The sequence below is a fragment of the Coffea arabica genome, chromosome 9e (genome assembly GCF_036785885.1).
Source record: "Coffea arabica cultivar ET-39 chromosome 9e, Coffea Arabica ET-39 HiFi, whole genome shotgun sequence".
NCBI lineage: Eukaryota > Viridiplantae > Streptophyta > Magnoliopsida > Gentianales > Rubiaceae > Coffea > Coffea arabica.
This window is the reverse complement of record NC_092327.1, coordinates 33999063-34013361: the sequence shown is the minus strand read 5'-3', so window position 1 is coordinate 34013361 and position 14299 is coordinate 33999063. Positions and strand designations below refer to the sequence as shown.

Genomic DNA, 14299 nt, shown 5'->3' with positions numbered 1-14299 from the left:
ACTAATTGACTTCTTTTGGCATAATTTCGTCCAACAATTTGCGTCCTGGCAATACTTGAAGCAAGTCAATTATGTGGTGTGGAATTTGACTTTTAGTGTTGCCTGGTTAAGCTAAATGTGTTTTATTAAAAAAAATAATAAGAAACGTTATCAGACAATTGGGCCTTGCTTTAATGAAAGGAATGTATTATTCATTTTGCTGTATTGCATCAACGGACTGACGAAAAGCATCCCACGGTTAAAAAAACTCCAATTGAACCAACTTCAAGCCACTGGCCATTTGGTTCAGTGGTCATCACCATTAAAGGTGATGCTGGAGGTCAGGGGTTTAATCCTTGCCTCTCACAAATTTGTCACAATTTGTGGCGGTCTTAATTGATCTTCATCGATGGAGTCTGTACTCACATCGAACCCCTTCCCCTTCCCCTTAAAACTAGGCTAGATTAGGTTATAAAACATCTATCGTTTCGACAAAAAAAAAAAAAAAAAAAAACCAACTTCAAATTGCAAGAATTCTTGTAGGAATAAAAAATGGGTTAAAAACAAAAAAACCCTTTGTGATATACCTAATATACATAAAAGCCCCCTGTGATTTCAAAAAATACAAAACGATACCTTATGTTTTGAATTAAATTGTAAACTAACCAAATTTGTTAAATTTGTTAAAAAAAAATGTTTTAGGCTACTTTAATAATTTTGTGTTCACTTTTGTGTTTAATTCTCTATTCAAGTTTGAAACTATCTTAAAATATAAGAAAATAGGTGACATACTTTTTATTCAAAATCTTATATTCCACTGAATTAAAAAGTTAATTTTACGCTAGGCATTTTGCTGTTAGATAAATAGAGAATAGTTTTTTTTTTTTTGCTTTGTAGCTCCATCTTTGCAATCTAACAATAATGCAATCTCATACTTTTACCTAGTGATTTAAAATAATTAATTTTATGTTTAGCATTCTACAGTTAGATAAATTCTTAATGAGTTTTTTTTTTTTTTTTTTGGCACGTACATCTTCTTTCAAATAAACCGCATCCATCTAACAATGATCCGATTTTTCATTAATAGTGATGTCGATCTCTTTGTCCTTTGCTAAATTGGATAGAGGAGAAAAGTTTGCACAAAACTAGCAAAAGATTTTTAAGCATGAAATTTAGATATCCAAACATTCTAGGGGCCATTTTGAAAACTCCACCGAGTGATAGTTTTTACTTTTTACTACATCGATTTGAGGATGTGCTTTGCGGTATTTCAACGCTTGACTACTGAGAACTGAGGAATCCATTTGGATTAATACAAACTGCCTTAACGGCCATGGTGATAGCGCATGTTGCTGGAACACCATTGTCTTCATCTTCCTTTGCATGCAAAAATCAGCCCATTTCTTCTTCTGTCCCACAACTTCAGAAAATCTCTGCATCTGCCCCTTCATCAGCATCATCAAGAACAGCTACAAGAAGAAGAGCTTTATCTGTTTTTGTACTCACCACATCACTCTCAGGCTTAATACAACAATTGTCACTTGACAATTCTTCAACTTCTTGGTCCAAACCCACAGGGCAGAATTTTGTAGAGCTTCCCAATTCAGGTGGGGTCAAAGCCTTGGACCTTCGCTTTGGTGATGGAGCAATTCCTGCTGATGGTGATAAGGTACATGCAACTGGGCTGTGGTCTTTTTTGTATATTTTTAGTTTTTTTTTTTTTTGGTGTTTTCTTCTTTTGGTCATACGAAGAAGGTTACTATTCATCTATGGAGTCATAAGTTTAACTGTTTTGGATTTAAGATGAGGTAATCCAAGAAAGCAGTTATGTAAGGCTTGTAAGCTATAATTAGGAAGTGTTAGCTAAGTTGAGGAAGTGATTAAATTTCTTTAGAAGAAATAGTAATTCAAATGTTCAATTGAACTGAAAACTTACAAGTTACAACCACTGAGATATTGCTGGTGCCATTAGCAGGTTGCTCTATTGGGATTTAACTTTGTTGTGGGGAATTTGAATTTGACGCCTGTATCTGTATGTCATGTCCATACCAACTCGAATGACATAGCTGTCTGGACTATATTGAGATTTTATCTGAAGGCTTAACTTTAGACTTTTATCTCAAGATTTAGGAAAAATAGAAGGGTGGGGATAGAGATTATGTTTGTTAAATTGTTGCCAGGTACCCAAATTCACTAGCTTTTTATTAAGTAGCTCTTCTAAATTATTGGTTTTCTTATGCTAATTTTTCAACTTTGAGATATAATTGTGATTAGATCTGTCTCTTCTTTCTTTTCCCATAATACGTTCCATGACCTATTTGCACCATTTGGAGATGTTTAATATTGTTTGATTCATACAAATGAAAAATTGTTTGTGCCAAGTGAATAGAGACATTTTCTTATGTGCCTAGCAAGTGAATGGCAACTAGTATGGGGTCAAAATGCCCCAAATTCAGGACCTTAGAATCTCTAAATGTTCTTTAAGAATTAGGATCAATGCAAACAATTCATAGACTAGATTGAAGCATTCTGTTGCTCTGTTGTATTAATAGTAGATTTTACAGATACAAGTAATGGGGAGGTATGTACATACAGTTTTGTCTAAATAAATGAACAATTATCCTTTCTATCATCTTAAAGATTAGACTAGATAGTATTCTGTTAAAAACTAGCTAAATACACGAATTTCGTGCTTTCTGAGAAGCTGTAAATCAAATTGATCTTTTGCAACAATACGATTTTCATTTTATTGTTTGTCTCTTGGAAGAAACTTTTCCATTGTTTAGCATATGTTGCAGATTAAGTCAGCCTTCTGGAACAAATTCCAGGTATTGTTGAACACAGCTACACTCATTTTCCCTAAACAAACCTTATCCATGCAATATGCAATATACCACTGAGCATACCTACTTTGTGCATCTAATGTACATTCCTTTTCTGTTTGTAGTCACAGCTATAGAATTTCTATTACTAACCATAGTTACTATTGAAGCACAAGAATGTAGCAAGTCACGGTGACTCTGATTAGGACAACCAAACTCTGCTATTGTAAACTGAAATCCACCTTCCTCCAGAAGAGCTTAGAATAGAGGCCTCTCTCAGCTCTGGTCATCTAAGTTCTTATCAATGTCTATCATATGTGTTAAAAAAACCAGAGAGAAGCACAGTTTACATTAAACTATCTTTCTAAGGAATCATCAGAGTAGAGAAAGAGAGAGATACTCTTCAATTGTTTTAGCTGAGTACCAACTTTCCACAACAATTGCTGTACATGTGGAGTATTATGTTTGGAAGTTTGTTCAGATTATTACTTTCCCTTCCCTCAAGATCCTTGTGAATGTTATACTTGTCTATGAATGATAAAAATCGTTTCTCTATCGAGCAAATTAGGTTGCTTGACCTTAAAATGACATTAATGCTGATTCATATTTCCTCTGATTTACATTGAATTATTTTATGGTGCTTTTAGTTCTGGAACAAGTTGCCTTCTTTTGATCTAATAGTGCTTGCTTTGGTTGCATTGATAAGGGGGTGATTGAGTAAATATATGTTGTGAATCCCATATATTTTTGTTCTGTACTCTTTCTGCACTTGGCTGTTAAAGAATATGTAGCTGAGATGCACAATGATGTGATTCTTTACTGTAGTCCTTGTGCATATGTCTTTAGGCTTTGTGCTGAAGCTGCATTTAAGGTATAGAAAGGAACACTGCAAATTAAACCATGCTACTTTCCATGTTCACTGAAAAGGTTGCAATTCATTACTATGGAAGGTTAGCAGCAAAACAAGGATGGCGATTTGATTCTACATATGACCACAAAGATGCGACAGGCGAACCAATTCCTTTTGAGTTCATCCTTGGTTCAGGAAAAGTAAGTCATCAAAAGATTGTCAAAAGAAACCTCTTGATGACATTTTTTTTCTCTGCATTCCCTGCTAGATGTGAAATTACAAATCGATGCATTGATCCCTTACCTTTAATCCCGGAAATTGCTTCTTATAATTCTAGATTTCTTGCTAATTCTCCTAACCATTTCACAGCATTATGCCCTTCTTTCTCCATGAACATTGAAAATGTAATTTTCAATCACTTCCATAGAGACATTTGTCTCTCTATTAGCTGCATTTTACAAGCCAATGAACAGCCAGTAGACTCGCACGGTGCCTGTTATATAATGATTTGGACAACATTTGATGGTAATGGTGTCTGTGTTCTGTGATCTCTCATATTTGGCTGTACAATAAATCGGTATACTATAGTTTCTGATTTTTTCCTGAAATATGGTAGTCGTTTGTTTAGGACATTAGGAATTTTTAACCACTTTCTACCTTTTTTTCTATTCTTAAACAAATAGGAGAAAGAGACTTCTAGCGATTTTTTTATTAGATACTCTAATCAGGAATTGCAAAATGGAAAATGGAAAGGTGAGAAAGCCTTGCGACTACACCAGTATTACTTGTGAATTCTCTTGCTGCAACTCAAGCTTTGATGATATTCTTGCTGCATAGAGTTGTGCTTCAAAGATGCTTGGAAACTGGGAATGTGCCTATACATCTGGCGCATAAATGGGCTGTTAAAACCACTTCTATTTGCTGCTCTGAATTCTAGTTAATTCCCACCACATGCAAGTATAAAAATGAAAAACTTTATGGGGCAGAAATAAATCTTGCATATTTTATTCTTTCAACCGAATTCCATCAACAAAACAAATTTGGTAACTGAGTGATACCTTTTCTAAACAGCATTATTCCCTCTTTAGATTTTTTTTTGTTTCCCTCTCTTCTTCTTCATCTTCTCCTCTCTCTCTCCCATTTTTTTTGTCCCCGCCCTATTTGAGTGGCACTAACTGAGGTCCTGTAACATAATGATCTTGCAGGTCATATCTGGAATCGAATCAGCAGTCAGATCAATGAACGTGGGAGGCATTCGTCGTATCATTATTCCACCATCTGAAGGATATCAGAGCACATCTCAAGAACCCATTCCACCTAATGTATGTATACCATTTATGGAGTCTTGTTCTTTTGTTTCCTAATTGTTGTTTGGTTATTTCAAGAGCAATATTTATGAAATTTGGAGCATTTTTTTTGGTATTTCTCCAAACATACATGCATAATAAATAAAGAGTTTCCGAATACATAGTGAGACATAACAGTTTTACTTACTGAGCTGGTCACAAGTACTATTATCTGTAATTTCTTAGTGAAGTGAATTTGTTGGTGGAACATAAGGTAAGATTTGACTTCAAATGGCAGTTTGATTGGCGATAAATGAAATTAACTCTTCTATTCTGGATTGTTCTGAGAGTAACATAAATGAGGCACTCAAAGATTGAGAGTGAAATAATTAGTGAAATGTACAGGATGTGTTGCCATGATTTATTTTATGTTGTTGTTGGTTAATCCATTTCTGAAATAGTTAAGAGTGCCTTGACTGTTTTATTGGAACTTCCTGCTGCAATTTCTCATGGAATGCTAACATGTAAGATGATTTGTTGTTGTTGCTGTTGTCATATATAATAAGCATTATTTTGTGCCGATCAGTGTAAACATTCAAGCAGATGATATTTACTTAATTTTATTGTCATTCTACAGTGTATGCAAAAAAGGTCAAGCTTCAAAATATCTGGGGATTCATGCATCCAATTGACATTCTCTCTACATCCTCTAAACAAATATCAGAAACTTATTGGGAACTTAAACAAACTGTTGGATGGTGGAACAAAAGATGCAGGTGATCATTAAAGGAATATTGCAAAGACAAAAACTTGTGGAGTTAAGGAAAGCATTAGAACAACACATGTGAAGTGCATACATACTAACTGGAATTTGGTTTCACTCCACCCTTGACATTTAATTAGGTCAACTTGTGATGGGTTGCATTCGGCAATGGCTTCCCATGATTTCCTAAATCTTATACTGTTTGGCTTGATGCTAGGTGACTGATGAGGAAGGGAGTTTTTACACAAGTTGTGATTGGACTTCCTTTTTTTTTTCTGGCCTTCTACCCTCTTTCCCCTTTTCTCTCTGAGAAACCTTAAAGGAGAGAAATGGTGATGACATTACAGGCATCTGGAGAGGTGGAGAATGTTTGATTCAGGGAAAGACACAGGGTGTATGTTGAGCCTTTATTCAGAAAATACTGTAATGACCAAGTAAGCAAGCAAGCAAGTAGAGGTTACAACCTCAAGCAATGAAACTTCAAGGAATTGAGGAGAACTTTGCAAGCTGATATTAATTTTGATGATAACAGCCTCATTCTGTTAGAACAGATGAATTGTTCTCTATTTGACTAAATCTCAATGCTAATGCAAGGTTAAGAGTGTTCTGCATGTAGTGTGTCTAAAGCCTAATGCTAACATAAGGGTGCATGTGGATGTAGTTGCCAACAGTACAAGCTATAAGTTCATATTTTAAACTCTATTACTATCAGGTCAGGCAATTAAGTCAGGTAAAACTCTGCAGGACTCAAAAATTCAAAACTCAGAGCTCATATCTTTAGGATGTGCTATTCTCTTTTTTCTCTTTCCCCCCTTTATCCGTCCAGGCAGTGGAAAACTGAGAAGCAAGAATGAGTTTAGAAGATTCTTTTGATGAGTAACATGAGACACATGCATTTTCCTTCCTAGAAAGTCCTGGTATATTCTGATTTCTAAAGGATCTGTGTCTGGTTAATTAAACAAATTGATGCATTAACTTTTCCCAGCCTGGGAGAACTGGAGGTTTAGATGAGACGATACTGCACCTATATGTGTCATGATGTAATCCATTAAATTTGTTCATTTGAATGATCTTTTACTAGAAAAGATAGTGAAGGTCTTCTGTTTCTATGAGAGATTAAATATCAGAATTTTCACTTAAATTTGTGTGAACAAGTGGCATCCAAGGTAAAGTGGACCATATTTTATGGCTAAGTTGAGCTTAAATAACCTTCTTTTCTATCTCATCTATGAAAGCTCCATTGCCTTATGTCTCCTTAATATGCTACAACTAATCTAATTAATTTTTCCATCAAATTTATGCCTTAATTTGGTTATATTCTGGTGTTCAGTTTTTTGATAGGCAGAGGCTCTTTACTACCATTTTCAATCCAACTCGTCTTGCCAACGGAGAAGGATCAACATTGGGGACCCTAATATTCGATATAGAGTTGGTCAGCTTAAGACACTGGTAATCCTATGATGCAGGAATTAACTTCATATCTCTATTGTAGCCCACTTCATGGTTTCTGATTTATTAGGATTGAGTTTTTTTTTTGGCATTTTATAGGCATTTCTACATTTTTCTCTCTTATTAACAGTTTCACAGTGTGCTGATAAAGGCGTTCCTGAACTTCTGTGTACATTGTTCTTAGACCTGTGAATGTTTTTATGTGGTCACGTCATGTCAAATCTTATTCTCGGCTAGGCATTTGACTGTCTTAACTTTAACTTCTTGTTGAAATTGTACAGATATTTAGGTTGCCTGCAGCTACAATTTTCAGCTGAAGCAGGAAGTGCAAAAGGAATAGAATACAGATGGTGATCTATGTCACCTTCTATCTACTGTGATTGGTATTACCAGTCATAGCAAGATAAAAAATGTATTCACATTCTTACATGAAGGAGTGAGCACAAAGATCCTGTTTTTTTGCATTATCTTGATATGACTTAACTGCTTTGGAACTGCCTGATTTTCTTGTTTTAATGGAAATTTTCATGCTAAAAGTATGCATGGCTATCAATTCTACAACTACCATGTTGCTTATTTATGCTTTCAATGGGACAACAAAAACTTAAAGGGAGTTCTTCAAATTTTATGCAGTTGTTCTTTGACTTTTGCTGAAGTATTGTAAAGTTTAGATCATTTTTCTTGCAGAATTTGACTACCTGCTGACAGATAGAGTGAAAAAATTGACTGCATATCAATTTGAAAAGAAGGAATTTTAGCATGAGATGAGTTGACAGAGTTGACTGAGCCTAAGTAAACCTGAGCAGCTGCAACATCTGGAATAAGGATCTTTTCACTTGCTTGAAGTTAATGAAAAAGTTGTCAGTGAGCGATCCTAGCCTACAGAAACATATGTAAGAATACAAGTTGTTTACTTTCAGCGATTGGCAATTTGTTGCTTGGAGTACAAGATAGTAGTTTCCGTTACTCATTTCATTTTGCTTCCGGTGTTTCTCAATACATTTTGGGTTCGGTAGTTGACTTGAAAGAATTCTAAGATATTGTTACCTGGGTTTTACAGAGTTGGTGATAGATTAATTTTGATAAAAAAGTTTACTTCAAAAGATTGCAGTATCCTTAAGCTTTGGTTTTTAGCTGATGATTTTGTTTGAATCTCCTCTGACTGATGGCACCACTTCTTTCATTAAGATTTTGGGCTACTATTATTGATCAGAATATAATTCATTTTGCAATGATTTTTTCTCAAACACATTTAAACTCGGCTAGTTTATTAAACGGATCCAAATCAGTGCATGAATTTCATCAAGTCATGTTTGACAAACAAGTTAGTTACAAACAAGTTAGTTCAGTAAAGAAGCATACATACATCTTTCAACCAGGACAGACATTACAAGAAGCAAAGCAAAAGTAAGTGTGAGAGTATATGCTATCTGCATCAACCAAGAAGGTTATGGGTAACCACCTTGCTAGCCGACAACAGTGACATTGAGCTGATGATTGCCATAATCGCGCTGGTCATCTAGAATTTGCTTGACAGAATCCTTGGCTGAAGTGCTGCACCATTTCAACTCAATCAACTGTAGAGTTGAAATTTCTCCAAAAGAAGAAGGGATCTCCTCGAGTCGCTGACAGCTTAGCACCACGAGTTGCTCGAGGCAGGGCAGGTGCTCGCCAGAGGCACTCCATTGTACAATATCCAGAGAGTCCAGTTTCAAGAACTTCAGTCTCTGGAATTCACCTTCTCTCATGTCCCATTCCTGTCCCTCGAATGCCTTGCTGAGTAGTTTCAGAACCTCAAGGTTGGGTAGCTGACCGATGACTGAAATTTCATCCCATGGTAGGCGAGCATTCGATACTGTCAACTTTTTCAGGTTTGAAGGTAAAGTAAACTTAAAAGGATATGGTGCCATAGCATGGAAGGACATCTTGAGTGATTGAAGCTCACGCAAGCACTCCAACATTTTAAAGAGATTGCTGGCTTCACAACACTCTTGCCAAGAATTTGAAAATATGCATCCTAGCTTCTGAACACCAGGTAGCATCCGCATCAACTTCTCAACATTTCCATGCCATATATAAATCGTGGAGAGTGATTTTAAGTTATCCAGCTGGGAAGAGTCCTCAAAAAATTCTCTACTGTAGTGCTGGAAACTGAAGAAACAATGATCCATTATAACATCCCGCAAGCATACCAACTTCCAAATGGCCTCTGGTAACGTGACTCTACCAATTGCTCCGCTAAGATGAAAAGTTTCCAAGTTTCGGAGATTGCCTATTTCAGAGGGGATTTCAGTTGTCCGAATTCTAACAGCTAAATACCTCAGATAAGCCAGATTAGCTATATTGACGAGATCAGAGGTGTCGGCGCTATTTTGGAATAGAACATTTGCCAAATCCAACACCCTGAGGTATTTATACTTGAGAACAAAACCATAATGTAATCGTCTATATCGGTTAGGCACCTGTTCACTGAGAAGACCTCTACCGACAGGAATCAAATCAGAGAATATGGCTTGTTCAGAGAGAGTACCATCTCTAATTCGAGGATGCAAATCCCTCAACTCCTTCTGTTTAAGCAGATCCTCTCTATCTCTGGATTCTTTTTCTATATCGGTCATATCATAGTACGTCAAAGAACTTATCTGTGGCTCCTTGGTTGTAGGGAAAGTGCTCAAAAGATTCTGCTCGGGCCTTCTAAAATCACCATAAAGAACTGAAATTCCACCAGGAAAGATGTGTTCTTGCATTTCATATCTTTCTTGCTTGAGTATTGCTAAGCAAAATTCCCGTAGTACATCATGAACGCGACATTCTTTGACTCCACCTTTGGAACCTTTTCTGGTAACCAGTACGAGGCTTCTATCAATTAGATCCTTCAAGCAAGTCTCTGCCTCTTGAATTAAGCTCCTCTGGCCCGAATTTGGCTGCTGAATAAATCCTTCGGAAATCCACAACCTCATCAGTTTGGATACAGAAATTGTTGTGCCCTCTGGAAATGTTCCTAAATACCAGAAGCATGGTTTCAAGTGATCTGGTAAAAGCTTGTAGCTTTCTTCTAAGATGTCCCAGATTCGTTCCTGTATGCTTTGCGACCTGATGAAGGTTTTAGCAACCTTTTCCCAAGAATCTTTTTCTTTCTTTGTCCTGTTCAGAGCTCCCGCTATCAGAACCACTGCAAGTGGTAGCCCTTTACAACTGCAGGCAATGCGCTTTGAGATACTTGACAATTCCCGAGGACAAGTTTCTCCATTAAACAGCTTTAGCCATAGCAATTCACAGCTCTCTTCGTTGGAGAGTAGGTGAAGAGCATAAGGAAAACTATTGGCTTGTGTTGCAACGCCATGGCTTCGAGTAGTAAATAAAATTCTACTCCCATTCTCGTCATCAGGGAAAATTGAACGTAAACCACTCCAGGTCTCTATGTCCCATATATTATCTAACACAATTAGGTACCTTCTACGCTTTAAACTTTGGTAAAGCATTTGACCAACATCTTTTCCACTGGTGTTGTGGCTTGGATTGGCATGCACTTGATCTAATATACTGGACAACAAGGTCTCTTTCTGGTAAACTTGAGATAAGTTACCCCATGCACGAACCTCAAAGCATGTATCAACAGAAGGATGCTTATATACAGCATTGGCCAAGGTAGTCTTACCTAGTCCTGGCATGCCCACAATAGAGAGAATCTTTAGCTGGTTTGATCCTTCAGTAAGTAGCCCAACTATTTCTGCTACTGCATCTTTCCTGCCGACAAGTTTATTAGCATCTTCCTCTAGTTTGATTTGCATCCCATCCTTGGAACAGTCAGGTGCATTAATAGATTGGGGTTGATGAATTTGTGTTGAAGCATGAGTAGAAGCCTTGGAAACGCTGCCAACACCACCGTCCAAATTCACCTTCCAAGTGTTTTTCACCGCTTTCTGCAGCATCTTGATAGTTTTCACCACTTTCTGCATGATCTTGATAGTTTTCACCTCTTTCTGCAGTATCTTGATAGTTTTCACCTCTTTCTGCAGTATCTTGATATCGTTTGTGATGACAAAGATGCCCAACCTGTGAAGCCAGAGCGATCCTTCACCAGCCACCAATGAATTGAGGACATAATTGGCTTGGTAGGCTGCGTGCCTAAACTGTGTCAAGAGAAATTCCATTCGTGAGTTCCCCATCAGCTCTGCGACTCCACTCAAACATTTTCTCAAGGTTACCATTTCCTCATTCAACATTACAATTTGATGCTTCAACGGACAATCGAAAGTTGCCCCTTCAATTTTCTGTATGAGGAAATCAATGATTTCCAACTCGTTGCTGGCGGGGCAATTAGATTGCAATGACAGAGGCAAGTGTTTCTTAAATAAATCAGTTGCTTGTTGATGGATTGTTTGGACGGCTTCAAGCGAATCACGAAGGCCACGACTCCAATGATTGGTCATTGTTAACTCTTCATCCCCCACTTTATCAGGAGAGAAGTAAATGAAGAATCCAGCGTCCACGATCAAAGTTACCATCGGGAGATGAAGAGATTTTATTTCTTGAATGGGATTCTGCAATAGCATATCCATGAGCCTGATCCTAATAGACCTCAGCTCGTCAGCCAGGATCTGAATTTGAACTTTTAGCTCATCCATGAGTCTAGCCTTGGTTATCAGAAGCATTAATTTAGAAATGAGAAGGTCAACGAAGCCCAGAACATCGCCACTTATCATCAGCTCTTTATCTTGCAATCTTAATGGATCAGATCCACCACAAACCTCTTTGAGCTCCGGCAGGAGAGAATTAAGCTTTCTTGTCAGATCACCGGTGACCAACTCGTCATCCACAAAACAGAGGAAAAGTTTATATGAGATTTCCGCAGCAAGCTTCACAACAGAATCCACGACATTAATCAATTTAAATGGCACAAAAATAAGACAGAGAAAAGTTTTCAAATATTTTAGCCTCTCTTCGACTTCTGCTAGTTCTTCCCTCTGACCGATAATTCTTTCGGCTTTACAGATGATACTGATATCCTTCAGATTTTGTAAGAGAGAATCCAAGAAGTGTATCAGGTGTTCATCTCCATACCTCCTACTGTACATACCAATTGGAAATGAAGTCCAAATGGTGATAATGCGAGCAAAATTCTCCTTCAAGCTCTTCACAGTTTTCAAATTGGGAGCGACCAGTTTTGCAATTCTCGTTGATGAATCCTCAACTGGTTTCAAGCGTCGTACTGGTGGCAGGGGCTCAAAGGACCAACTCACCTTTTGGACCACATTGACCATATGCTTCGCAAGTTCTTGAATTTCTCGGTGTTCCAGTGGCCACTCGAACAAAATCCTGAGAAAAGGCCTCAAGATGCTTATCAGGAGTCTAAGCGTCTGGACATTGTGCTTCATGTCAAGATCAGAGCACCCATCTTCTAAGTCAATCAGATAGTTCAAAGGATCTTCAGCGTGAAGGGCAGACATCTGCACTAATAATCTCGGCCTATGCTTTTTACTGATTTTAGTGAAGAAATTGATTAATCTTGATGGTTATGGCTTTCCACTGATTTTTGTGAAGGAATTGATTGTATCTAGCTGGCTAGCTATCAGGGGAAACTTCGTTCAGATCATGTATCAAAATCATAAAATCAACCAGGCTGCTATCAGGTTGCAAAGTCAACTAGTGCAGTCCCAATCTCGAAGTCAATTCAGAGTAGTTTGTGAAAGAGAGTTTCCCAACACAATAAAATACAATGGCCCCTCAAGTTTCAAATACTCCATCAAACAACACCTGCCCGCTGCAACAAGAATTGTGCAGACTAGTCAGCAACCACTCTCCACCACGACACCATAACCTCAAAATTATTTGCCACTTGATGGTTTTTGAGTATTAAGATTGTGGGGATTCTTTTTTTAACAATTTTTTTTCATTTTATATGCAGCTGTATTCTCTCAACTCACCTTTCATAAGCATATGTGGTTACTTCAACTTTAACTTCTTGTCGAAATTATCTAGCAATTTACTCTGCCTGTAGTTAAAATTTTCAGCTGAAGCAGAAAGTGCAAAAGCGAATGGAATACAGATGGTATCTATATATGTCGTGCTGTTTGTCTGATTTGTAGCATTATTTCTACATTTCTGTATATTGTGATTGGTATTATCAGTAGTAAGAGTCATAACAAGATAAGGCGTAACCATGTTCTTACATGAAAGATTGAGCACAAAGATCAGTCATTTGACATTATTTTGATAGGCATTAGCTGCTATGGAACTGCCTGAATCACATGTTTGGATAGAAGTTTTAGTGCTATAATTTTTGCTTGGCTGAGTCAGCAAATGGCACAACTAAAGCTTCCTACAAATTTTCTGCAGTTTTCAGTTGCCATTCTTTAAAAGTTGCTGAAGTATTGTAAACTTGAGGTCATTTTTCTTACAGAATTCGACCAGCTGCTGAGTGATAGAATGATGAAATTGACTGCATATTCATTGAATTGAAGGGAATTTAAAGCATGAAATGAGTTGACAGAGCTGATTGAGCTTTTGTAAATTTGAGCAGTCCCAACATCTGCGCTGGGGATCTTTTCATTTGATTAAGCTGATTTCCAGCAATTTCATTCTGTTGCCTGTGCACAAATGGTAGTCGACTGGGTCATAACTTGTTTCTTTTTGGTTCTCATGAGAATTTCAAAACGTTATTACCCTGGGTGGTATTTAGGTTCTTGATAGATTTGTACATAATATGGATGCTTTCTGTCCAGAAAGATAGAAATCATCTTTATAGTGAAGCAAATGGGCTCTTAATTCTAGCCTTAGGATTCAATTCCTGGCACATAAAAATCAGAAACAAAGAAGGAGTATATAACTAATCAAACAAGAAATGGGTTAATAAGATCTTTTAACTTCAAGATTAAGCTTTAAAGGCATTGAGTCAATTGCTATAATAAGCTCTAAAATGCTTAAATCGTAGTTTTCGATCAAGTTGACAAACTCTTGAAGTAGAGCCAAAGTTTAAGATCAAACTAATAAACATCCGAATCAAGATTCAAATATAAGAATTTGAGGAGATCCTAGACGAAATTGTAATTTGCTCTTTACATATGGAATTTAATGATTTTTTTTTTTTTTTGGGGTTTGTGTTAGTTTGTCTAGACTTGAAATGCATCCCAAAAGAGTACTAAACACT

The 14299-nt window shown here is 37.0% G+C and overlaps 2 protein-coding genes across 10 annotated transcripts; one reads left to right on the top strand and one right to left on the bottom strand.

The window, feature by feature from the left end:
• Positions 1–1243: 1243 nt before the first annotated feature.
• Positions 1244–13110, top strand: LOC113710310 (peptidyl-prolyl cis-trans isomerase FKBP17-1, chloroplastic). 9 transcript variants are annotated; one of them, XM_072065422.1, is made up of 9 exons: positions 1244–1648; positions 3729–3851; positions 4857–4973; positions 5575–5713; positions 7031–7149; positions 7837–8042; positions 8529–9184; positions 9292–10860; positions 11169–13110. In XM_072065422.1, the coding sequence occupies exons 1-5, from the start codon at positions 1313–1315 to the stop codon at positions 7036–7038; spliced, it is 723 nt and encodes a 240-aa protein (XP_071921523.1). In that variant the 5' UTR covers positions 1244–1312; the 3' UTR covers positions 7039–7149; positions 7837–8042; positions 8529–9184; positions 9292–10860; positions 11169–13110. The 9 variants fall into 9 exon arrangements, with proteins under 9 accessions (XP_071921523.1, XP_071921521.1, XP_071921522.1 ...); XM_072065420.1 differs by having other exon boundaries at positions 8534–10860; XM_072065421.1 differs by lacking the exon at positions 9292–10860.
• LOC113709816 (putative late blight resistance protein homolog R1A-3) lies at positions 8616–12599 on the bottom strand. The gene has a single exon (XM_027232671.1). The coding sequence runs from the start codon at positions 12597–12599 to the stop codon at positions 8616–8618; it is 3984 nt and encodes a 1327-aa protein (XP_027088472.1).
• Positions 13111–14299: the final 1189 nt, after the last annotated feature.